At 43.7% G+C, this 27,083-nt stretch overlaps 1 protein-coding gene across 10 annotated transcripts in view; it reads right to left on the minus strand.

Moving 5' to 3' along the window:
• ACACA (acetyl-CoA carboxylase alpha) overlaps positions 1-27,083 on the minus strand; it is a 151,199-nt gene that overhangs the window by 77,079 nt on the left and 47,037 nt on the right. For 8 of the 10 annotated variants that reach the window (XM_087751911.1, XM_087751910.1, XM_087751909.1 and 5 more), the window contains 14 exons: positions 26,150-26,300; positions 24,681-24,815; positions 23,625-23,771; positions 22,903-23,091; positions 22,207-22,307; positions 21,538-21,626; positions 19,989-20,113; positions 15,324-15,437; positions 13,640-13,753; positions 12,888-12,977; positions 12,290-12,408; positions 4,718-4,741; positions 1,909-2,052; positions 1,190-1,286 (listed from right to left, as the gene is read on the minus strand). In XM_087751911.1, coding sequence (XP_087608037.1) covers positions 1,190-1,286; positions 1,909-2,052; positions 4,718-4,741; positions 12,290-12,408; positions 12,888-12,977; positions 13,640-13,753; positions 15,324-15,437; positions 19,989-20,113; positions 21,538-21,626; positions 22,207-22,307; positions 22,903-23,091; positions 23,625-23,771; positions 24,681-24,815; positions 26,150-26,300 — 1,639 coding nt within the window. The remainder of the gene's footprint in view (positions 1-1,189; positions 1,287-1,908; positions 2,053-4,717; positions 4,742-12,289; positions 12,409-12,887; positions 12,978-13,639; positions 13,754-15,323; positions 15,438-19,988; positions 20,114-21,537; positions 21,627-22,206; positions 22,308-22,902; positions 23,092-23,624; positions 23,772-24,680; positions 24,816-26,149; positions 26,301-27,083) is intronic. The other 2 variants (XM_087751916.1, XM_087751913.1) reach the window with 1 other exon arrangement.

Raw genomic sequence — 27,083 nt, forward strand, 5'->3', positions numbered from 1 at the left:
AAACTATGAGGGAAATCCTTGACCAAGCAGCCTCGCAAATTTGTAATTTCACAGAAGTAGAGTTAATGTCCGCAAACAGGAGCTTCATTTGGAGAATCCAATTCTGACGGTCACATCTGACTCAGCTAACTCAAGTGCATTCGCATGCGGAAAGAATGCAGGGTCAGGTCTTCTCTTTACAAGATGCAGTACAGGCAGGACATCAGAGGACTTTGGCATCAAGAAAGGTAATGAAATTAAGCAAATTCGAAGTGTAGGAGCAAAACAATGTGTGTTTTCTATATCTACACCAAAACGAAATAACGTGGAAGCATCACTTACATTAGAGCTCTGAGAAATGACAAATTTAGCATTTAAGAGCCTGCGGTTAACTGTGAAAAACTGAGTATGAACAGGAAATTATCCTTGGTGAGGTGAGAGGGAGGTAAAGAGAGAGATCTGAGGACATTAAGGTTGACAGTAGTATTCTGGAACAAGCCTACAGTACTTATATACATCAAGATCAATGGATCAGTTTAAAACCAAGCCCTATTCTGGTCACAGACTATATTCCAACAGAGCTTCCTGCTGTTGTGGGGGCAGGACAGAGCAGTGGAGCAGCTACCTGTGTCTCTAAGGGAAACTGGTCTTCTGTCACTATGGATTATAAACCATCTGCTTCCTCTGCACCTGTTCTCCACATCAATGCAAAAATTGAGGGGTTCCTCTCATCTTTTCCTCCTAAAAACAGTTCTAAGAGGTAGAACAGAGGGAAGAATCAGAATGTAATGTGACTAGGAAGGGTGTAAGACAGAAAATAAGGCAAGTCGGACTTAAAGTAAAGGCAGTTGAATATGCAGTTCAACACCCCGGTGCAGAGAAGGTCTGGAAACTTAATCGTGGGTCTAAACTCTCAGTTACGCTGCTGCGGGTCCAGTAGTTCTGCTGATGTTAAAAGCTACAAACTAAATTTACATGGAGAGTAAGAGACTTAGCCATAGTTCTAGAACAGAGTCAGAAAATGGCCACCTACTTCGAATCACCTGCTGTGGAACAAGCAAACAAATCACTTACATAAATACATAAAGCTCTTAACTCCTGCTTCCAGCACTCGAACTAGTGAAAAGTATCTAGCCTGCAGTCACTGCGGCATTCTGCACGCCTTCTATTTCCAACCTGAGAGCAATCTCAAGAGAAAAAACTACTGTACCTTGTCTTCATCATACAAGGAAGCATGGCCAGCTTCAGGGAAGGTTGGGCTCTGGGGAGGAGAGTCGCAGAAGCAACCCATCACTTCATCAAAGATTCTGAAATACACCAGAGAAGTATTAGTCATCACCACACTGCTGCTAGCCCACTGAAAGCATACAGCACTAAAAATCCACAAATCATGTTGCTAAGGAGGGAAGGGAGAGAAAAGGACTGCTTCCCTTTGCAGGATTGAAACGCAAAAGATGAGGACGCAATACCTCCTCTACCCCTCAAACCAAAGCAAAGCCTGGATCGTCTAACATTTGTCAGAGATCTTACGGTTGCAGGCCCTCACGACTGCTGTGGGCTCTGCTGGGGGTTTTTTGCCTACCCCTAGAAGGTTGAAAGCATAAAGAATACATCGTCCCACATGTATAAGCGTGAACAAGAGCGTTAGAAGAAATCAGCACATTTGCAAATGATCTCCCATCAGCAGAAATTCAAGATGCTGATCCTTCTGGCTGTAAACTGCTCTTACAGCAGTCTGAAACTTTCAGTTATCTCAAGGAGACAGACAGAGGATCCAAACAAACTTCCACCCGAAACTCCAGAAACTTAGCAAACAAGCTCAGGACCAGTTTAAACCTGACTCTAGACAAGGCAAAGATTTTGTCCAGTTCCACTTGGGCCCACCTAGGAAGCCTGCAAAACAAACAATCATCACCCTTCCCCACATACCTGACAAAATCTTCAAATGTGCGGAAGGAGACCATTCCACCCATCCGCTGGCACGGTGGAGTGAATGAATTGTCTAGCAGTACATCACTCACGCTAGCTACGTGGACCATCCCGTAGTGATTGAGGTTGGAAGAGAAGGACATTCTAAACGGCAATTCAATAAGATGACAGTTAGTAGGGACAAGGGAGAGAAGAATATCACTGGAAAAAGATTTGTGCATGTGCGTATGCTTTGACCACCTGAAGCGTGGCTGTTTATCCAGTGTTACTGTTGCATGGTTTGTTAGATTCTTCAGCACACCAGACCTGCCGCGCTGCCTTCTCCAAAGTCCCTGCAATGCTGGCATGCCTCTGGTGCCACTAACGCCCTTACCTCGACGTTGTCCCAATGTACAGGAACAGTTAAAAAAGTTAGGAAATAATGTTATAACCCTTTAAAGCAAGTATTTCTTAAGGAGTTTCTTGAGATGACAGGCGAATTATGACTATGTAAAGCTGAAGGTATTTTTTGTCCTGTGGTATGTTTTGCTTTACAGGTGGAATACTGAGATAAACAACAATAATTCTAAGGTTTGACACTTCAAAGTAAGTTTTTACAAATTAAGTTGAAGCATACAGAGCTATATTATCTTATTGCTTCCACAATTTTTCTGGTCATACTATAATTTACACTTCTCAAATGCAGTGTGGTATAGTGACCTCACTAAAATCCTATACTGGAAACGGGGTTTTCTATACTCTTGCACTAGTATTCCTGCCCTAAATGAAGTCCTATTACAGTGCCTTCCACTTTAACTGCTGACCAAATTAACGTGCTCCTCCATCTAATTTAGTCCATACCTAAAAACATTGCAACTCCCCCTACTCATTTATTTTGCTCAGTTTTGACTGCTAAAAGGTGGCAGCTGCTAAATACAAGCAGTTGGCCACAGAACACATCTATCTTAAGGAGCAAGGAAGGCAGAGCTCCAGACACTTACTACTGTCATACTCGTGCCTGATGTCTGCTGTTCAAGCACTGAGATACACTGCAGTACACACATCACTCATACAGGACCAATTCCTTATTTAAGTGAGGAGGACTGGGACAGATTTACACAAGCTCAGAGGAAGGCACTGAGTAAGAAAGTTCTATTTCAAGCAGGAGCAGCGTTCACTAAAGGTCAGCATTCCTTCCTGGCAGAGGGCAGGATCCTGAGTATACTGAAGTATCACTGAGTTCAACTGCTATGGCAGCACACACCAGCTGTGAAATAGTTTGTGTTATTTTGGGGTTTGGGCTATTATTATTATTTTTATGTTTTTTTTAAAGACCCACAATGTTACGGTCAAGAATAGCAGAGGAAGTTTCTCACACAGTGAACAAAAAGCATACAACTAACTAGACATCCCTTCCCTAGCTACTAGAATTGGGTTTTGCCTTCTCTGCAATAACTATTTCTAATTTCTGAACTGTGCCACACAGTCATCTTAATTCACTGAGGGACCTACTTCGAGAGCCCCCTGCAACATGGTGAGACCTTCAAGCTTGCTCTGAAGAGACAGAAATGCTGAGCTGGCACACAGCAGTGCTCTGCGACACAGGACCAGCGCACTCCCACTTGCTTCGCTCTCCCCGGGGCTTAGGAAGACATTAATAAAGTTAAGTTTCTGTCCTCCCCAACTGGTGCCACAACAGGAGGCAGAAGGCAACGGGGAAAAAAAATCAGGGCGCTGATTCAGCACAGCACATGCTTGACTTACAACGTGTAAAGTCAAAGAGATGCTCAGCTGCCGTGCTGGATCAGATGCCAGCGGCACAGCAGGCAAACCAGGGGCCCAGCCATGCTGGCTACGGCACTGCTGCCAGCCACACGGATTTGGGACCACCCTGCGGATTGCTGCCACTGCTACTTACCCGCTTTACTAAGATTTCTTTCTTTCCACGTACAGAAAACCATTGTGATATGGTCCTAAGTATACTGTTAACAAGTCTAAAGTATCATCAGTTTGATTAATAGCTCTCCATGTTTAAAGTCACTCTATGTTTCCGTAATTTATCTCTGATTAAGAGCCATGAGACTTTCAAGCCCATTTTTACTATTTTTCCCTAAATAGGCTTGTAAGCAGTAATAAATAATAAGTATTCACGTTTTGAAAGGGAAAAATTTTTCAGGACATGCCTTGGTGTACATTTCTTACAACTAATACAAAAAATACCACAGAACAGTAACTAAACAAAAAGACAGCAGACATTTTTCATGTATTATTTAAAACAAGAAATACTTTTCAACTGAGACATGGGAGGAAAAATTAGCGTCCAAAACACAAACACAACAAAACATGCTGTCAGCTGTTTGAGATGTAGATTCATCTATGGTGTGAGGGAGGTGAAACAGCCTCAACAAATTCTAAGCTAGTTGCAAGAAACCAGAGTAGCAACAGGTACGCTGTCGGCTAGGAGTAACTGCCTGTTTCACTGTGACACCCTACCAGAGGGTCAACAGCTGGGAACCCAGTTCCGAAAAAGAGACCCTAGAAACAGCATTCTGCTAGGAGTTTGCTGTGTACCATACTGCAGATGAGCTGAGTCACCTGACAAATTTCATTTTAAAGATTGCTGCATGCAAAGCTTTTTTAAAGGGTAAAGAAAAGCTGAAAACATGTTTTAGACAAAGGGAGAGGAAAAGGGAAGGAAAAAGAAGAGTTATGTTTGAGAGCTACCCAAGTAAAGATAGGGCACTAAAATAAAACATGTTAAAACATTAATTATTAGGCTACTTCTTTCTAGTCTGTCTTTTCACATTTTAAAAGATGACAAGTACCATACCTGTTTAGCGTGGGGATGTTCCCTCTGTAATCAAACAACCACAGTTAGTTACAGATTGGTTAGTGAAAGCCATAATACAGAACTATCATCAAGCTGATACACAGACCAGCAACAAGTTTACAAATTACTAAACCAAAATTTGTCAACCATCAGGTATCAGGCAGAATTCAATGTCATTGACCCTGAGAAGGCACCCACCACCTGACTTCGCTTGCCACGGCTGCCATGGGAATGAGCACAGACCATGCACATAACATGCAAATAATATGCCCAGGAAAACGCATTGCATTTGCAAGGTACCCTGCATTTCTACAGCATCTTTTATCGTAGCCACTTCAAGCCCTTTGCATACACCAAGTGAGCTTCACAAGCAAGACCAGAGGGGGGAGTTTGCACCCCTGACAGAAGGGCAAACGGCACAGATGCAAAAAGTGACCATATCCCACAGCAAGATTGCAACAGGTTCAGAAAAACAAGCCAAATCCTCATTGCCAAACCTCCACACTAAGCAGCAGCCCACGCGCTGGCTCCCACAACAATGCAGTAACAAAGCAAACACAAACATAAACGCCGTGTAATACTTTGCATTTTCAGCATTCGAGGCCTTGAATACCAAAAAGAACAAGCAGAACTTAAGGCTAATTTTAGGAAAATTTTACAGTTCCTTTTATAACATCAGTCCAACTCTTCACATTTTTGCATGCAGACTGGGGCTCAGTGACGCACATAAGATGGGAAGAAGGCGAGGGGCACGTTTTCATAGCAGCGTAAGAACAGTCTAGCCCATCCTAGCTACATTCATGAAAGCATAAGGCGGCATATTGCTCCATGCGAGATGTAGAAATTGCTGTGATCTGACACTCAAAATAGTAAAGATTAAATTGAAAAAAAAAAAAAATACATGCACACAGGAGGCTTGTGCAAAGAGATCAGCAAACACGAAAAGACTGAAAGCAAAGCTTCAGGGAGCATGTAACTGGACATTCACCCTCCCCTTCCCTGCAGAAACCTGTAGGAGATCAAACCACAGACTTTCTTAACATCCTTGACCATAGGCAAGACCCCAAGTTACTTGGCATGAAGTCTCGGTACTTAACGACCAGTGTATTTCCATGGTCACGCTGCTAAATACACTGACTGCACCCGGTCTTGTCCTCAAACTGGTTTTGTCACAGCAGAGTCATATTCACTACAAGGTTTTATGTTTGGTGTGTTACTGGTAGAGGCATGAAAAGTTCCCATCATCTCCTTAAGCCATACAGGAGAAAGCACAAAATGGCCTAAAGATGTATCTGTTTAATGGTAATAACACAAGTACTTAATTTCATTTGGAGGCAGTGGGGAGAGACACTGTGCTGTAGAGCCTGTGGTTAGGATCGAAAGGGCCACGAGGCCTCAGGGGGCTGAGACTTCTTTTTTTAGCTTGGCAAATGGTGGGAAAGCTGCATGTGATCTACTTCAGTTGGAAAAAATAGTCTGGAGAGGACTGGTAGTTCCTACACCTGGTCCACTTGTGTAGCGGTCCCTGGAATGCTTTCAGAAAACAGACAGAAAAAAAAACAGCATAACAAATGTTCCTTTCCGTGTCAAAAAAGGCGCCCTGTTGCCTTGCTCCAGGAACTGTTCTCAAGCCACTCAGTACGAAGCTAAACAGATTATGGCAAGAATCACAATGAGGAAAACAGAAGACCCAGGGGCTGGAGATCTCGAAAAAGAAGAGAGGAGTAGTCTTTAAGCTGCACGCTATGAGGCTGGCTTTGTATCTACAGGTCATCATAGCTGTGGAGGGCTTTTTCACATCAGGAGCTGGATTGTCACTTGCCACTGAAATGCACTACGAGGTAAAGGTTTTGATATTTGCAGCACAACCAGGCCTTGTGAAAAGGCATTCCAGTCCACTCACAGAGCTACACCTCTGCAGCTCTGACAAATAAAACACCAGCTGCAAGGCAGCCTGCTCGGCCTTACGGCAACGTCAGTGCAACGAGCAGCACCACGGTTCTGGGAGCTGAATAAAGGCAGAGCTGATGGAGCACGCGCCGGCAGCGTTCTCCGCAGCCAACTCGACATAGCTGATCACAGCATCAGAAACCTTCTCCCCACACCAGCCCCAGCCCTTCTCCCTGTCTCTCTGGAACTTTTAAAAAGGCCCTTCTCGGCCGGGGAAGCTGATCTCGCTAGGAATGTGCTCCATACCGCTGCAAGCTCTACTGCTACAATTACTCCTTCTGCTCAAGCAAACAAAAATCCCCTTAGCGGACCCCTGCACCTCCTGGATGAATCTGGATTTGTTTCCCCTTGCCCCTCCCTTTCTTCTTTTTTTTTTTTTTTTTTTTAAACAAGAGCGTTTCCCCTATGAAAATGATGGCAATGCATGCAAAGCACCACTGGTTATATCAAGCTGTGATTGAGTGCCAGCGCAGGGCAAAGCTTTTGAAATCAGGCAGCAAAGCGGAATCAGCAGAGGTCGGCTGAATAACCCACTTGTAGTTATTAACAGCAGTACCACAGGAGAAAGAGCAATTCCACTGGCTGTGACCAGTGGCATTCCTCTTATGTTTCTTCATTTCTGTAGAAGAATCTAAACAGAAGGCTGTGAAACATGCCTCAAACCATACATTTTGATTGGGTTTTTCCTCTCCCTCTTTCTTTCCTTATTCTTCTGCTCCCTCTGTGATTCAGCCAAGCTGAATCTGCTACTGAAGTCCAATTTGCATAAAATTATCATCGTTCCATTCAGTTTGCTGCCCCTTCAACAGCCCCTTCTTTGCTCTGTTGGAAGATTTTGCCCTTTCTGAAACAGGCAAGCCAAGGGAACTGCAACACATTACTGCTGCCTGCTGTCTAATTAACATCAAACCCTCAGCACGAAACTGCAGGGATTTACAGGTGTCCTGGAATAATTTTCCCCTCCTCCCTCCTGATATCAGCCAGTCTCCCGCAACAAGGAGGGGACCTCAGGCTACCTAATGATAACACTACGAGTTATACACTCAGGTCTCCAGGCTCGTACGGTTAGAGTCCAAAGCAGCACGGCCGATTCAATACTAGCAATCCAAAGACTGATGCAAGAGGCTGTTTTAGCAACTACTTTAGTCCACGAAACGCTTCCATTTTGTCAGACATTCAAATCTTATGACTATATCATTGTAAAATGACAGCAGGAAGGAACCTATAAACACTGCTGTAAGTGTAAGCGAGTTTTGGTTTCTTATTCTTCTGTAAAAAGCACTGTTTGGAAACAGCAATATTTAATTTGGCTTTCAGCCTTCAAAATGGTTTCTACCTGTAAGCTAAGGAAGAGGCTGACAAAAAAGAACAACCAAAATACTCCATAGATGATAAAACATCAAGAGACAGCAAAGGAGAGATCATGCACCACTCTTAAGCCTTGAAATCAGCAACATCAAAGTCCAAGTAGGGTGTCAACAAACATCCACAAGCACAGAAAGAGGAGATATTGGGCAAAACCAAGCACAAGATAGTTGAGATATTTATAGTGACACCCTTGGAAATACAAAGCAACTAATGACTAGACTTGAATTCTACCCTTGGAAGCATCCTGGACAGCAGGACACAGTCCCAAGAATGAATTCAACCTAGACAACTCTAAGTAAGGCATTAGCCTGTATGTCCACGTTTGCCGAGCTGTGGGCATTCCCAGCTCCAAATGCAACTAGGGGTAGCTGTTATCAGACATCTTGTTTATCACGTTTCAAAAGTAAAACTTGCTTCAAAGCTAAGTTTTGATAACTAAGCGAGTTATCAAAACGTAAAGTCTTAATCTGCAGTGCTAAAACCTTCCTTCACTTCCACCTTCCAACAGTACATCCTGACTCAAGATTCCCAAGGAGGTCTCAAGGCCAAGTGTGGCAGTTAGGGGTGGCACGTGGGGGGACAAAAGGAAGGCGTGGGCTCAATGCACAGATGGATTGGCAAGGCATGGCTAAGGCAGCAGAGTGAGCAAAACAGGCTGGGTTATACTTCAATTTCCTTTAGGGCTCAACATATTCAGAAGGCAGAGCCCTGTGGTATCATTGCCATACCCCCAAATAAAGATATATCCAGCATCTCTTAAGTCACCCTTGTCAGCAATTGTCTTAGCATCTGACAGAGGGACACATTTACCTCTGAGTAAAACAGAGGGATCTGTTTTGTGGGAACACATTTACCTCTGAGTTCTTCCCTTCCGATCCTCCAGCACATCTGCTACTGGGGAAGGAAAGATCAAGAGAGCAGCTGAACAACCTGGCTGGGAGCTTGCAGCGAGCTGGAGAAAAGGGGATGCTTTAGGAGGAGCAGTGCAGCAGCACGATTCTGCAGCAGGCTCCAAAAGCTGGCTACAGCAGACAATGTCCCAGTTTAATTTAAACCTTACAGCTTCAGACATAAGAAAGGCTGTTGAAAAGCAGGAGAGGAGAGGGGGATTATTAGAAAAAAAACTTCACCTGTTGAAAAAGCACTATAATTCCCTCTCCCTCTACTAGACACACAATGTTTCTTTGAACAGAAGATTTTAAGCTAAGATTAGGCAAGCACTGTTTCATGTGCTGAACACCTAAGAAAGGCCTTTCAGTGTCTGTCACCTGGCTTGCCATTCTCACAAAGAAAGCTGAACTCTCTAAACACCAGTCAATATTCCACCAGCTTCCCATCTCAGCAGGGCAGTCTGAACAAGAGGGAAGCAAAGAACAGCTCAGAACAGGGCTCATTTCTTTCTCACATCTTTTCTCACCAGGACTCTAGATGACTGAAAGAGGCAGGTTATCCAAATGCAAGGGGCTCCGCACGTAAGCATTTGTTTGCAGTACCCTGCTGCAGCATGGAGCGATCAGCATCCTGTAGATACCCTTGTATCGCTTCCTCCAGATTGGATTACACTCCTCTACTTGGAGAGGGCTTGCAAACTCCATTTACTGCAAAAGGCACCAGATGGTTACACTGTACTCCTCATCTGCATTGCACCGGGCAATAAGGAATGCTGGTTTTGATCTATAAAGCCCTGTATGGTTTCAATTATAAGCAGTTTTTCTCCCTATGTCTTACCCTTGCAACTGGGATCAGTGGGGATTCTTACAACAGGATGTTTTCTATTAATTTAAACAAATAATTCCCAAAGCAGTTTCTGCCCACAAAACCCACCAGGAGCAGGTTGCATTTCTATGACGTTGTTAGCAGATTTAACAGTTTTTCTTTCCTCTCTGCTTCCATGTAAAGCTTTCCTGTGGGTAGTTGATGGCAATCATTCAGTGGCCAAAACCACAAAGTCTGAGTGCCTAGCTGTGATTAGTTAGATCAGAAGTAGTGACTGTGATTGTTTCTGTTACAATTAAGTAAAGGCATAGCAGGGTTAAATACCAATAACAAAGAACTTAAATATAGCAACCATTACCAGTTTGCAATTTTCTCTACATGAATATTTGCTCCAGTAAAATTCAGGCCCTTAAACATTCACAGAAAGCAGACACAAAAGGGACCAGGGTTTAAAAATATCTGATGAAGTGCTGAAAAACGTGCGGCATCATACAACTACCACCAGCTCCAAAAGAGAACGCTCTCTTAAGGGCTCTCTGGTAGCTGCTCCTGGTTCACCAGGACCCAACCCTGCAGAGCCTCAGGGGACATTTTGCTTGGTCAGCTGGGATATTTTGGCTTTGGGGTTTGCCCTTGGAATGCATTTTTAGCTTTTCAGTCTACAAGTTTATGCTACAGAAGATACAGAAAAAACATACAATGGACGTAGAACATGGCCAAAACCAACAAAGACGACTTAAACAAGACAATGTCAGAGTTTTGAGATTTCTGTGTCTTGGCCTTAACATAAGATCTGCCTTTACAGCTAGCTTTAAATCTACACACTCAGTGCTAATTTAAGACCCTCAGTATCCTGCTGCCAGCTGTGCTTCAGCACCCAGCCACACAATAGCCGCACAAGTAGGTATACACTGCAAGAAGCTGCATCGAGCAACAGGAGCCAAATTCATCACTAACAGACAGAGGTGCAACTCAAAGGAACTGAACCTGCCTATGCAAGCAGCGAATCTGTCCCCAAGCCTGCTTGTCTCTGCACAAGGACTGCGATGCATTTTCAGTCAACGATCAGCAGTGCCGATGGTTGAGAAGCAAAACTGAGCTTCAGAAGATTGCCCCAGCGAATTCAGCATAAAGGGGAGAGGAGATTTCAGGAGAAAGAAGCTGTTCCCCAAGCAGGTAACAGTTCTCCTCTTCCAGCTGACCTTGTCCAATTAAGCTTGCACACAGTAATAGAGCAGCGGTCAGCATGGGCAGGCCAAACAACCCCCAAGCAACAGAGGTAACTGAGACCAGCAAACAGAAGAAATGGAGAAAGAATAGGGGGGTGTGGGGGAGAGAGTATTATAAAGAGGTACTAAAAATAGTATGCAATTATTTACAAATATTCTAGAAATGTAGGAAACAGATGAGACCAAATGCATGTCCCATTTGTATCATGAGTGTTTTGTGCTGCTTGTTGAGGACAGTCATTCATTTCTAGCAAACCAGATTCTGAAAACCATTTCATAAAATGTACTGATGGATTCTCAATGAAGCGAGACTGGACCCCGTTGCCCAGCCCCACCAAAAATAAAAGAAGGAAAAAGATGTTTGGAAACAAAGGAGAAAAATAGCACTGGTACCATACTGCCAAACCAGCACAGATCAACAGTGGCACCCGGCGGCCACGGAGACTCACTGCGCCTCGTGGCTCCAGCACGCTCTCCCCTGCCTGGGACAAAAATAAAATATCCTCTAAAATACCCTCCTGAGTTCCCGTTGCAAATGAAAAACCATGGGAACTGACTAACCTGACAGATGCAGAAGAAGTTCTGATAATCAAGTTTGTTTGTTTGTTTGTTTGTTTTTTAAATGATCTTAGCACACGCTAGGAGATGCGACCCTTCTTCTGCAAGACAGGGCAGCGAATAGTTGATGCTTTTGGTTGCAGTCATGAGAAATACCTTCTGAAAAATACTGACTGAAAACCAAAGTATGTCAACTCTAGCATTTCTATATAAAATACATTCATACATGCATCTTGGTCTTCTCAGTCAAAAAAACACATGCTAGAAAAGATTTCACCTTATCCAGTAAAGCCAGGTTTGAAAGTAGAGCCAATCTCAAACAGTTACAAAGGGCTGGCAGGGGAGCGCTGCAGGAAGGGGACAGAGACTGTTTGACTGTTCTTTATTAAAATTCCAAGTCATTGATTATTTTGTCTGGAACTGTATCTTTTGGAAGGCTCAGGATTCAGCTAGAACTGAAGTTCTAGGTACTACACAAGCTGAACTTAAAAATCAGAAGATACATGAAAACTGGATCATATTCAAATGAATCCAAAACTGCAGAAACTACTACCCACAGTTCCTGAGGTTTTAAATAACTTAGGAGAAGGAACTGGGTAATGTAGGGGTTTATCTTAAATAATTTGTGCTTATTTGAGGCACTGGGACTCTCCCTTTCTCCACCAATTCTATTGCAAGTTTTCTTTGCCAAGATAGGATGTAGCCCCTCATAAACCTCCAATTCCAAAGGCAGCTGAACACGTGATCTGACCTGTTCGGATGGGAGGTAGGTAGCATGAACTGGAACTCCACCACGCAAGTGTTATCCTTCAGCTGGCGATGCTGGACACTGTTTAATTCATAGGCAATATATGCCCTTCGAACGTACACCTGGTTAAGAGAGAAACTCGATCAGCTTAACTGTGCTAAGGAAGCAGAAAGAGAAAGAAGACAAATAATACACCAGAGACTTCAAAAATATTAAAAACCAAACAGATACCTCCAAATGAATATCTACATAGAACTCTAATTCAGCCAGAATGTAAAGTTATTCTTTGAGGAAGGCCAGTCTGGCAGGATACAACCATCAGCACAAGGCACACAGGGTAGGCTGACCACATTCTCTGACAGCAGCTTCACTTTCAATCCTTTCAACCACCTAAGTCTTCTTCAAGCAAAGAAGATAACTTGAATCTGAAATTTCAGTCAATAATGAATACTAATGCTGTTAAGTGCCAGACTCCAAGTTCACCAGATTCCACACAACCTACAGCTCTCTTAATCTTGCAGGGTAACAGTGCTCAACAAAAAAACAAAACAAAAAACAGAAAAACTGAATTTTTTTTTTTTTTGAATGGGAATAAACTTACCTCCAAAGCTGCCATTCTTACCACCTGGTTACTGTGGTAGAAAAAGTTGGGTAGCACATCAAAGATGGATGTCTCAGACAAAATGAGTTTCTAGAAGAGATCACATTACGCAGAGTTTTAAAAGAAAACTGCCTGTCTTGCAAACAGGGTCAGGCAAAAAAGCAAAAACCCCAAATGAAGCCCAACTTGTTCTGATTTCCATGCTTTTCCTATTGTTCATCAAGGATTATGACCTTTTTATACTAGATGATTGAATATCTCAAGTTGGAAGGGACTCATAAGGATCATCAAGTCCAACTCCCTGCTCCTCACAGGACTACCTAAAACTAAGCCATATGACTAAGAGCGTCATCGAAACACTCCTTGAACTCTGACAGGCTTGGTGCCTTGACCGCTTCCCTGGGGAGCCTGTTCCAGTGACCGACCACCCTCTCAGTGAAGAACCTTTTCCTAATGTCCAATCTGAACTTCCCCTGACACAGCTTCATGCCATTTCCTCTGTCCTATCGCTGGTCACCAGAGGGAGGAGATCAGCACCTTCCCCTCCGCTGTCCCCCTTGAAGTTGTAGACTGCAATGAGGTCATTCTGGTATCAGTGTAGGAATGAAAACAAAAATGAGGGGGAAGCTAGAAACCAGAACAATACAATTTAAAGCCACAAGGACCTTGGGACTACAGGTGAGATTTAACACAGAAACATTAAGATCGGTGAGAAGAAAGCAGGGAAACAAGGAGAGAAGTTTGGTAGATACCTGCAGGTTCTCAATGCAGAACTGGTGTCCGTACATGTCAATAGCGGACAGGAAGATGGACTCCACCTGGTTGTGACGCAGCTCATAGGATGGCAAATGGGAAGCAATGAGAACCTGGTAAAGAGCAAAGACAAGGAGTTTCAGTGAAAGGAGCTATGCTGGGCCATCGGCAGGAGGCTGTTACCTCCAAGGCAGCAATAGTCTGTTCCATCCCAGAAGAGGCGACTGGTTTCTCCTGTGAATTCTGTGGCACCTGGGTGATACTGCAAACTCTCCCCTCCCCAGCCTCATTTGTGTATCTATCTGCTCGCTTTGTATTATTGGCAATTCCCCATGGAGAAAAGGAACAGCTTCAATCAAGTTCCATCAGTGCATGTGATTTAGCACTGCAGAGCTGCTAGTCCTGGGGACTGCCTGACCGGCTGTTAATTGGAAAGCAGATCTGGCAGGCAGCAGCTGTGGGGAGGCCAGCAACGGAGACGGCCTTTCACAGCTTCCAAGCAGAGGAAGCAAGAGCCACTGGTGCCAGGTATTAAATGCCCAACATGAAGGATACAGAGATAGGAAGGGGAAGCAGCTTGCAGGGGAAAATGAAGTGAAAGAGCAACATAAAGACATACACAAGGACTGCAGCACCATCCCCAGCATGCTGCTGAGAGGTTCAATAACTGAATGGTTCAAGGACACAAATACAATCCTGAAGGAAACATAAGGTCACTGAGCAGCTTCAAACACCCCATTCATTTTCAACAGTCAAGCTCTGAAATAAAAGGAGAGATCCCCAAAGTGTCAGCTTTCCTGCTGAAGACTTTTAGAATGGAGACAGGGACTGTGGAGCGAGAGGAGTGATCAGACTACAGGGTTAGCATCACTGTGAAACGATTATGCCCTCTCACTCCTTCCTGGCTACAGACTAACTGCTAAAGAGGAAGCTCACAATAATATCCAGGTGGATATCTGGCATTCAAATTATTATCTGTACTAGACTCTTGGAATTGACAGTATCAAGAGTTTTTCTAATTATTTTCAGGTTAAAAAGAAATTGACAAAACGCTACTCAAAAGCTAGAAGAAACCCTGCAAAAGACCAACAATAATGCAATAATTCCTTAGCAGTTGCAAAGAACATCTGTGTCTTGTGTAAATTTCTCTCCCAGTTCTCTGCACACGCTGATTCGCAATTGTAAGGTAGCTGATGAACCTGGGCAGCGTGTGCTGGCTATTTACCGTCCAGCTGCCTGCACCTTCCAAGCAGTCCGTGCTTGTTGGCTTCACAGATTATAAAGCCAGAAGAAACCACAGTGACCATGTATTTCGACTTCCTCTATCGCACAAACCATAGGCTACTCTCATTTAACTCCTATTTGAGCCAGACAAAACTTTTTGGAGGAGCAGGGACAAAGGAATGCAATCTTAACTTCAAATTTTACAGTGATTGGGAATCCACTGCAATCTTTGTCAGACTGTCACAATGGTTAATCATTGGTTAATTAGCTTCATCGTTAAAGTGCTGCTCACAGTAATCTACTCTTCACATTTGCATAGTAATCAAAATAAACATCAAGAGATACAGACTTTCCAAAAGAGCGAGCTCCAAGCGGGAGCAGTCCATATTGATCTGATCAGCAATGGCACAGTCTGTCTCCAGCAGGGATCAGCTTGGATTGCTAAACATGCTCCCTTACCTGCCGTGCTCGCAGGGCCACTTTAGCATTGGTTGTCTTGCTGAGCTGGGTCAGCTCTGTCAGAATATTAATCAGCTCATCTGTCAAGGTGGGGTCACGGCCACATAGCTGGTCCTAAAAATAAAGAGAACTGAAAATGTTTAGAACAGAGGAAAACCACCGTCCGTCCTCCTACAAAGGAGTTTAAACCTGAAATGCATACACACATGTACTCGAGTGCTGGACCACATCACCTCTAGAGGTCCCTATCCAAATTATTCTGTAATTCTGTGCTGACAAGGGTACAAGTATTAGGCTTTCAATAATTTTACACATATAAATAAAGCTACAGAGGAAAGAAGGGACTGGCACCATCACCCATTTTGTTATTTGTAGCATGTGTTTTGGCATCCAAACACATGAGAAATACCGACTTGTCAAAGAGACTCAAGTAAAACATTTTCCCATTACCCAATTTCAGCTCTGTACCCGAAGTCTCCCCTAGCACCAATGCAAAATTCAAAGGCACTTAACTGTTGCAAAATGCCTTGTGTAGCATGCAAAGATTAGCAAACTTTCACCGTGAAAGGTGACCAAACAGAAGGAGTTTAACTGCCGGGAGAACCTCCTGAAGTCCACTTATAAAACCACCTCAAAACAAACAAAAAAACCCACCCACAACTCCACAACCACAAACCAACCACACGCTTTGCACAGCTTCAGCAACACCAGAAAAAAAAGATCCTGTCATTCCCCTAACAAGGCTAAGCAAAGCTAACTAAAACCATAAATGATATAATGTGTTTCCTGCCACGGTAAAGGACTGACTCCATAGTATTTCTTCTAATCAGAGAATCCTGGTTCTGAGGAAGTTCACTAGCTTACTTTACTGCCTAAGTTGGCTGGATAAAACAATAAAACTGAACAGCATAATTTTCAATGTTAATGCTGTTTCAAAACTCTTTTGGATTCAGCCATTCAAAAAAATGCAACCAGTAAAGACTTTAATCTGGTTTATTTTCTGAACAGAGGAGGTACACTCTCGTGCACACTTTCTTCCAAAAACACTGTCAATTCCCATGAATAATAATCTTCAACTACTCACACTGGCTTGTGAGCCTCTTTCCTCCCACTCCTGAAGCTGGAAACCCTCTAGGAGCCTCTAATGTGTTTCTTCTACACAGCACTTAACAGCTTTTCTCTTAGCAAATGAATCATAGGAGGAAAATGCGAGATGAAACAGGGATTTGCAAGAGGAAAGAGAGCTGGTGCCTTAAAGTTTTAAGAGATTTTAAATACACACAGTCCAGAAAAGGCCCTTTGAAGATCCAAGAAATAGAAAGGGAAAAAGGGAAACCTCTGCGCAGCAGGTTAGATTGATACGCCTGCCAGGGAAAATAAAGTAAAAAAAAACAAAAACCAAATCATACAAATCCCATAGACAGACTAACAAATAACAGCTCACACTATATGCGATTCCAAAGCTAAACAGCTTTTCCCCCACATTGCTTTTGACCCCTTTCTCTCTGCCCCCACTCAAGCATAATGCCATCTCTAGGAATGATGGCATACATCTCTCATGGAAAGAGACCACAGTCAAATCTTATTAAAAAAAAATAAAAATCTAAGCTACTAACTCTTATTAGATTGCTCTCCCCTACTAACCAGTCTTGGGCCAGCAAACATTACAATGATTGTTCCCAAAGAAAGTTCTGTAAATTTATCCACTCCAGGCCACTGTGTGAATTCACAGTGAATAATTCAAGAACTGCCTGTGTCGTATTTGAAATACAAATTCCTGCGTGTTGTAATGTTACTGCTCAAGGTAACAAAAATCCGATAGGACACAGGACATCTGCCATGCCACAAGCGATTCTGTCCAGTTAAGGCTAGGATGTGCATACAACAGTCAGGTAAGTACATAAAATGAACATACAACTTCAAATCACACTATATTTCAACAAATGTATGAAGGATGAAGTAGTTCTCATCCTGCCTTAAACCCCTGCTAGCTAAAAAAGGTGAATGATGGCAGCATAACACTATTACTAAAACCATCCTCAGAGCCCCTTGTTAATAATGGATTCCTGGGGATACATCAATAACAGCAACATAAGCATCAACGTATTTTGACATGACGTTTGCCCTTGGAGGACAAACTTAAACCATCCCACATAAATAGCCTGGCAACCCATAAAATGCCACAGCCTTCACCATGATTACACCAAAGGTGCCATGGGGTCCCTCAGACACGAAGAGTAATGAGTCGGAAGAAAGCGGAATGATGGTCTTTTGGTTAACGGCGTGACCTGTAACTCAGCAGACGGTAATCCCTAGCTGTGCCATGGATGATGCTGTGGCCAAAGGCTCGTCGCCCCTCCTGAGCCCCCGTTACCCGCTCGGTCTGAGAAGCCGCCGCGACACAGTGCTCGTGTGAGGGCAGATGCCTGTTTGCAAGGACTCGGGCACCGCGCTGGCAGAGGCCATACAAATGGCGCTCGGATCATGGGCTAGCTACCTGGCTGTCCTTCCACCACGTGCAGCATGGTCTCTCCAGTATGTTTTAAGTTCTAGCAAACTGGGATGTCGGCCTTTACTTGAGTAGAAATAACTGACGGTGGTGGGAAGAATGACTACGCAGGAAGGAAAAAGGAAAACTCTTTGACGTTTCTCTGCGTTCCCTCTCTCCCAGAACACCCCTCACTCCCTCAGACGGACATTGTGCCGGCCAACGTGAAGACACAGCAAGGCTCGGCATCCAAGACGTGGCTTGCACTGAGGTGAAAAACTAGACAAAAAGTTTCGGTCCCATTTTAGCAAGAAATAATCAGGATGACAACAACAAAATAAAGAAGGTAGCTGGTGCCGCACTGGCTTTTGCCTGCACTGATTGGCAAAGGCAGCGAGCAAAGCCTCAAACCAGCTCTTTGACAAGGCCTAACGCCTCCCCGGCACCCCCGTGTAATTACACACTTGAGTGACTGGACTCTGAAGAAAATTGAAGGCCTGAGCTGCGAACAGCTGCCATTTTCTCTCTCCATCACGCCAGCATGATTACTTGAGAAATGAACAGCCCCGGCTCAAAGCTACTCCAGAATTCTCAGAGGAAATATGGCTCCGTGTTCAAATAATGAGATTCTTAAGGCAAGCGTTACTTACAATCACACCACACACCAAAAAGGGAAAGGGAAAAAAAAAAAAAAGAGGGAAAAAAGGAGAGCCAGAAAGAAAGAATGCCAGGGTCCTTATAGCTTACAAATTAGAATTTAAGAAACCCAGCCTCAGCCTAGGACAATTATGGCTCTTTTTCTGCTTTTGGAGAGTTATTTTGTGGATGGCTACTTTCAACGTATTTTTGGCAGTAACAGACCACATTATGCTGGGGGGGCAGAAAAGAGGAGGGGGAGCAAGAGAGATAGTATTGTAATTCGCCTCTTAAAAAGCAGGATACCTAACTCTAGTCTGTTGAAAATCATGTCGTAGCTAAATTCATCCTGCCTTGAGGCAGGCAGGCATTCATTCTGCTTCAAAGCACTATGTGGGACAAGGATTTTTTGAGGCTTTTTAGGCAACAGGGAAAAAGAGACAGGACTCAATTGTTGGTTTTTAATTCTTTTTCCTGGGAATGTAATTTACTGGGAGTTTTACCCATTAGAGTGGGACTGAAGTTAATGAGAACTGAGATTTTTCATGGAGTAACAAGCCAGAAGAACATGAGAAGGTGATGGCAGGTCCTGGCATGAGGATTCATTTGTGTTTCTAGGGTGGAATCTATGTCTATCCTAGAGGAATTCCGACCCCAGGAAAGTCCCCATCCTTTTGCAAGCCCCCTGGACAGCCGCATACCATCCCAAGGTTCAGAGGCCTGATCTGGAGCGACCAGCTTTGTGCCGAGATATTGCGTCCTAGTCAGATTCCATCAAGCAGCCCAGAGCACAGCCAGTCCGAAAGCCCCACTGCAGACCTGAGATAAGACTTTCTGAGACTATAACCGGGAAGAAGCTAAGAGAGCCGCTGCCAAACCTGTAAGACCAAACTGCGGCTCATCAAGGAAGAGCAAGTGAAACCCCTCAAGGGCCTCCACCTGGGCTGGCTAATGCCATTCACTACCACAAAGTCACCCTCATTAGTAATGAAGGGCCATAAAAATGTTGCTATTACAGAACTAGTACCACAAAAAAATCATCTGCTTTTTGTGCTGGTAGCATGTTGCTTTGCTTTCCAAACAACTCCAGTTTGAGGACCATGAGCTATATAAAGACAGGACCTCTCTAAGACCCATGAAGAAGCAAACTAAACCAAGTATAAAGTCACAGCCCAATGTCTGAAAGTTAGCCTCTAGCCTCCTCCCAATGTAAGAGTTAAGTCTGCATTCTTATCTCCCCACAGATGCTCACAAATCACTTGCATAATTAGCCTTCGTTGCACTCTGATAGGCAATCAATGCAGGACAGTCATGAAGCGGATGGTGCACAGACACTGAGCTGAACAGTATGTTCTGTGTCTCCTCTAGCGCATGGCTTACATGCCCTAAGAACACAGGAAGAAACTCCACACCGCTGCCACTGCTTCCATGGCTAGAAGGCTTGCATCTTTAAGGATGACAGCTGTCAATTCAGTACCTTTCAAAGCATCAAACATACAACTACAAGAAGCAAATTTCCAGAGCACCAGGAGACAACTTACAATGAGCATTGTAACAAGCAGGTTCTTCTTGGTGACCTGAGCATGTGAGAAGATGTAGTTCAACACAGCATTCATATCACTTTTATTCTCTTCCCGAAGGGTAAAGACACACTTGTCATAGTGACCTGCAATCAGAAAGGCACATTTCTTCCAGTCTCCACACCTCTGTGTCAAGGAATACAAGTTACTGTTACTAGATATGTCTTTATTTTTCTACATGTATGTTTTGAGAATCTACTTTGCATGGTCCACGCAATCAATTCTGGGAAGGAAGCATTCCTCTCACAACCACCCCCTCAACCGCAAACTTTAATTTAAACATCCTACTCTTACTAAAACAGTTCCAATACCAAATACCTCCTTTGTGAGCAATACGAAGAGAGGAAGGGTGAGCTCAGCCTTTCAGTCAAACGACAACCAAAATATAATAATAGCAAAAAGACTTGCACCATCCTCTACCACCAGCGAATTGAAGTGGAAATGAATCTGCAGGACCATTAGGCTGGTGCAGGTATTGGAGCAGGACAAAAGAAAAGTAGAGCAGAATCTGAACTACCTGTAAGAGCTGGAGCCTCAAAATTAGCTAGTGCTTCATTGCCATCTTGTGCCTGGATACAGCAGTGCAATGCATTTATTTCAGTTCTCAGTTTCAGGCTGAGGTTTGAGGTTTGTTCTTATGAACAGCAAATAGCAAACAGCTTCCTGGTATTTTGCAGCAGGTGTAAATAACTCAGTGACTTTTTTTTTTTCACTGCACTTGATTTTCTTACTATAGAATTTAATAAACAGGCAAGATAGAACTAAATAGTGTGACAAAGTTAAACAGTTTTTCTGATTCTAATTTTTCTGCAGATGCCTAGAGATTGGGAAATAAAAATCAAGCTTCTAATATGAAGCTCCTACATGCGGAATACCCCAGTGGGGGAACTCTCCAGTTGGTGGACCACTGCTGACAGAGCCAGCGAGGAAATGCAAAGGAGAACTGCTTCATCTCTGATCTCGAACAAGCAGAGACCACGCAGACTGGCTGAGCCTTAGCGAGCTCAATAACAGACTAGAAATAGCAACACAAAGAAACTCATAATTCAGTGAGTCTGTCTTTTTACTCCAGGTCATACAGAAGTCCTCACTTAGAGGATCATAAACTCATATAGGAGCTATTCTTTTGAAGATTTTACAGGGAAAAGGAGCATTCCTACACCAAAAAGAGACCAGAGTGATATTATGACACGTGAACTGTGGGTAAGATGACATGGGGTGTAAAAGATAAAGGACATACCAACAGCGGAAAACCAGCAGAACAGGCAGCTTTGGGGAGGAGTTTGTCATTTGCTTGTCATAAGCATTATGAGCAGTCTCACCACAAAAACTCAAACTGGACATAAGCTCCTCTACAAAAAACAGGATTTGACTGGCAGAAAGAAAACCTGTGTAGCTTAGCCTCACAGTAAAGTGAGAGTAATCTTTCCTGAAGGGGGTCCATGTGGACCTTCTGGGACCAAATGTGGTTCTTTCAGAAACCAAATCCTTGATGTGCTTAGAGACTCACCATGCTGAAACTGAGTCTCCACCTTCAGATACTGACGGAGCAGATCCATCACCACTGCTTTCATGTGACCCCGAATACCACTCCGGTACCTGCAGAAGCAAATAAGTCAAACCTAGCACTGAGCGAGACTGGCACGGCCCTGCTTCTGAAGGCCTGCAAGTGAATAACACTCAACAAGAGTGGCAGAATAAGCCTGTTTGCTTACAGAAAGAAGCATACCTGGTTCTGAAAACCCCAATTGTTATGTGAATACATAACCCCTGACATTACTGTTGTGGGGTAGCATGGCTCACGTTTTGCATCAAAATGTCCTTTTTCTTCTAAAAATACTCAAAACTCAACACTGAAAGGCATAACACCCACCAGCGGCTCGATGAAACGGCCAAGGTGTGATCAGTGTCAGGAGAGAATTTAAATCTTTCTTCCATATGGCAAAAGGAAAAAGAGGAAGGATCTGTCTGTGTGCTTCACACAGGCAGCCAGGAGCCACACACAAATGGCTCCCTCACTGCTGACCTCCCTGAGGGAAGTATGCAGGCTTATTCCTAGTGATTTAGACTCTGGGTGTAATAAAGCCATTGAATGAATACAAGCAGGTTCAGGTCTTTCAAGCTGCAACAAAAAAAAAGGAAAAAAAAGAGTTAGGGGGCACCCCTGAAAATGGCTCACCTCTGTACAAGCTGCACGATGCTCTGAGTGTTCATGAAGAAGACCTCACGCTCTGATTTGCGGTTCAAGGTGGCTGCATGGCTATCCAAGATATTGGCAATCTGAAAGAGAGCAATCACATGAGAGTCCCAGTCCTGGATGGGATGATCTGGCTGAAGAACCAGCAGAGAAGCTGAGAACTTCCAGACAGACCAGACCAAAGCTCCAGCAGACTCCAGCAAAGGCGAAAGCCTTAAACTGCTAAGGAAGTTAATGACCTGACAATGATAAAAAAATCAATGTACAATATTGTATACTGGAGAAATCATCTTCCAACGTCTCAATACCAGATCAGGCCTCCTTTAGTTGCAATCACTCTTTTTTAAGATTACATTGACACTACAAATTGCACTGCAGCATAGGCACCAGGCAAAAAGCAAATAAATAAATGCCCAGAAGGCCACTGATATGATTAAACTGCTTCTAAACTGCCTGTTTAAAGCTCTACTGAGCAGGGAACGCATACCCTTCAGCACAGGTAAAGGAGGCAAGCCTTTAAGCTCAAGTGGTACAGGCAAGTAACTTTCATCATGATACCCATATTCCAACACACCTTTCAGGTCCAACTAACCTCCAGATAACTTAAAGGAACTTTCTCTCTCTCTCTGCCCCAACACAAACCAATTTTTATTCCTGTATATAGGTGTGGTTGATCACCTGTTGGCTGGGAAACTGGCAAAGGACTGATGTGATGTTGCTGGCATACTGGGCCATCTCCTTCTTGATGGACTTCTCTACATTGGGTGGGATCCGTCCAGAAACACTGGTCATGATGTCCTGAAGTTCCAGCAGAGGCAAAGATGGATCTCTCAGTGTCTTCATTAGTCGCTCAACCCAGCCTTTCACCTCGAGAGAGACAAGTCAGTGTAAAGACAAGCACGAACAAAAAAATAAGCAGCAAGAAGGGAGAAAAGGAAAGGCTTTTCACTGAGGTCTTCTTCAATACTGTTTTATCACACAGCTAGTCCAGGGACTAAAAGAGAGAACTGGGGTAGATGACAAAGCTGCTGTGCTACCTCATGCCAACAGTTGACTCAAATTCATCCACCTTCTTTCCTCCCCCCTCTAGGACCTCTCCCACAGCTGGCTACGCATGCAGCTCCCATGTACTAGGCTGCAGGCACAAGCAGTAAAGATCAAGCTCAACTCCTTATCTTTGCCTTTGTTTTGGGTCCCCAGATGGGACTCTCCCATCTTGCTCTCTGGCGAGACTGACTATAAGGAAGTCTAAGGAAAAAAAAAAATTAATCAAGCTGGCACTAGCAGGGTACTACTGCCCTGACTCTTGGTCCTCTGGCTGTGACATGCAAATCGGCCAGCCCTACCTTAAACTGAACGAGTATTTGGGCTCTCACTCTGAAACAAGAAGTAACCAGTACCTTGCTGCTGAAGTAGGGCTCTGGCAGGCAGTATCCATTCATCACATTGACCAGGTTATCTAGGACATAATGGAAGATGCGATGGAGTTTCTCGCCTCTAAGTGCTGTGCTCTGGATCTGCGGCAAGGTACCTGTATGCAGTTCAGCCTGGAAACACAATGAACAGCGCAGTGTCACTAACCCTCCTGTATGGCATCAGCCATGGTGGTAACATCCAGTTACCCTCGACTGGAGGCTCAGATTTAACTTGGAAGAATTCCCAGAGTGGAAAATGCACTTGGTTAAGACACAGAAAAGTTATGAGCTGGATCTCCAACAATTCTATGTTGTGTACACCCACAAAATAAGCTTCCAGCCTCTTTCCCAAATACATTACAGTTGATCTCATTGTTTAGATCCAGGATGATCAAAAATCTCAAAGAAAAAGCCAACAGTTTGGTGCTGACAATCACTTTCCACCCCCTGCACGACAACCTCCCACAATTTTCAACTAGCTATTGCTAAAGGAACAATAGATGCTCTTCCACTGCCACCAGCTACATCCCAGCCTACCATCCCTAAATGAATATACCTCTTTGCCTTTCACCTTAAAGAGATCCATGTCCTAGGCTCTTTTTTTTGTATTTCCAGATTTGCTACAATTGCTTTCACAGGGCCTGACACTCTTGGAGTTGGGATATCAACTCCCGTAATCCCAAAGAGGGTCACTTAAAAGAAGAATATATGATAAAAAGAAGTTAAATAAAACTTGCATAGGAATAAAGCAGATGATAGAAAGATCTGTCCAACCTCCAATATCCTAGACAGCCGTATACCCACAATAGTACTGAGGTAAGAAGAGAACAAGAATGGTACATAAGCTTAGGCTGAATCAGAGACAGAGACAATAATCTGAGTCCTAGTCCTCATCTGAGACAAATAAATGGTAAAGTGACAATTCCAGTACAATGCACAAATTGGAAATTGGTTCAGTACACTGGACCACCTCATACCACTCTCAGCGTCGCTCCCCTATTAAAGACACCACAAACGTCTGTGCTTTCCGCAACTTCTCACCTGCTGAACCCTGCTGGGATCATCCAGCTGGAGCTTGGCAATCACACAGCCTGGATCCAAGACCGCCCCTGGGCGTTTGACATAATGGATGCAGCCTGATTCTCCTGCTGTTAGCGTCATCACCATTTTCATCACCTGCAGCAAAGTAAACAGGTTACACACTCAGCTTCCATATTCCCCAAATGGTTCTAGTTTTGTGAGCCAGCAGTCGATGTCCTACCACAGACAAACTAACCTGCATGAGCACCTTTTGCATTCAGGCTTTCTCAAAGGCTTAAAAGCACACACGTTGGGAACAAAACCCCAGACACTAAAGTGAATGGTAGAACAAAATAACTGGCCGTAAATTAGCGCAGCAGGAAGCCATCCTCAGGAATGTCACCTGTTCCACACTGCTTGGACCAACAGGTACTCAAGAAGGTCCCACATTCAACACAATGAACAAAGCAGATACAATTTACTGCTGTAGCTGCTGCACTCTAAAGGCTAGAAGTGGGAGAGCCTCTCTCAAAAGCTACAGTAACACATTCACTTTTAGCAGAGGGAACTAGGATTACTTTCTAGAGGTCACAGGTCTCAGACCACTCTTCACAGAGATGCTTCCTTAGATCAACCAAACTCTTGTCTTTGGAGCAGAAGGGTTGGGTATAGGGGAGACGGTCTAGTTTTATCATTGCTATACTATATATGACAACTGGGAACACAGGAATTCAGTACATGGCTCCTTCTTAGCCACAGCTCTGTTGCAGCATAAAAGCACTTACATAAAATACCTGCATCTCGGGCTTGATATTTTTCTCCTACACATTGTCCCCAACTGGTTTAATTGCCCCTCTGTCAACACACACCCTCCCCTCCTCAAATCTGTTTTAAGCCATGCACTCCTACACAACCTCTTGTGCTTTCCTCACAGTGATGCAGAAATTGTTCATCTTCCTCCTCTCTAAGAGTTAAGTAAGTTCCAAGGGAGAAGGGAGGAGTGACACTTATTAACTCATCCCATCAACCTGATAAATGATCAGGTAAGCAAAGAAGTCTTAATTTGTTCCTTAATCATGGCATATAACTCTGCTTCTGAGTCTGTGTTAGTACTAAGTAGTGGTCTGCAAGCAGGCGGCCTTCGTCACCACAGCTAGAAAACACAGTACACACAGATCCCACTCTCCCTTGGTATCACAGCAAGATGATAACCATGGTCTCACTGCTGAGAAATTCTCCTTATCACTTGGTATACCATCATTAACACTCAAATTTCAGCTGTTAAGTAATTTCTTCCCCACCCCATCACTCTCACTGCTGATTCCTGCATTAGTCCAGGTTAAAACACAGACAAAATTTGGAAAGGAAATACTGTGAATTATCCCTCACACTCAATTCCCACTTCCAAAGCATTCAACTTTTTTCCCCCCAGCTTTTGCCTGGGCAGATTCAGCATCTGCAGCCAAGTCTGTTCTTTGAGACTCTTTTACCTCTATTTCTGCAAAGCACTGGCCTGCAAACACGTGTCCCCCATCCTCCACCACATACTGGATAAGCTTCCCAGCCGAAGGTGAGCGCAGAATGGAGGGATCATTCTCCTTTTCAAACACACAGGTCTTGTTACCTATAGTGATGCGATACCTAGGAAAGAACAGGACAAATCACTAAAACAGAATTTCTTGTGGGAAGCACGGGAAGGGGAAACCCCATTCTCTCCTTCCCTATTCTACTTCAAAACAAAACTAAACAAAAACATTTCAACCAGCTCTTCTGAGCTGAACAGTACGGCCCTGCATATGAAAAGTTCAGATTAATCATATCAACACAGGACTACAGAAGCCAGGGATCAGAAACCAGACAGAATAGCCCTTAGCAAGGTTGTATGCATGTTACTTTTATACTTCTTCTTTACCAACAGGTATCACCCCCTGTCAGAACCAGAACCAATGAAGTTCAAGATTTCATATAAACAAAAACTGATGTTAGTGGAGATGACACTTGCCGTACATAACACACAATACACTCAATACACTGCCCACCTCATGCAAAATCCTCTTGTATACAGAGCAAAGCTGACAAGAGCAGGACGCATCCATGTAGCAGACTGAGAGGTTGAGATTTTATAGCATTTTCCAACCCAGAAAAAGTTACCCAAAATCTCTTTGTACTCCCAACCAGATTCATTACATTTGTCACAGAAAAGAAACCAGCCGAGGGGGCAGTGGTTCACATTCCAGAAGCTGGATATTTACTGACCTTGTGGCTATGATCCCTGCGGGGAATTCTGAGGGAATGCACTGAAATGGTAAATCTTGTATCTATTTCTAAGGCAGCTTAGAAAGCAGTGGAGTTTCAAGGATTTTAAAGATTTTCACATTCTGTTTTTTGTTTTTATAATCCAAAAGGGCACTTTTAAAGAATCAG

The sequence above is a fragment of the Nipponia nippon genome, unplaced genomic scaffold, assembly GCF_047370975.1.
Source record: "Nipponia nippon isolate SJK-2023a ecotype South Korea unplaced genomic scaffold, ASM4737097v1 scaffold_15, whole genome shotgun sequence".
NCBI classification, from domain to species: domain Eukaryota; kingdom Metazoa; phylum Chordata; class Aves; order Pelecaniformes; family Threskiornithidae; genus Nipponia; species Nipponia nippon.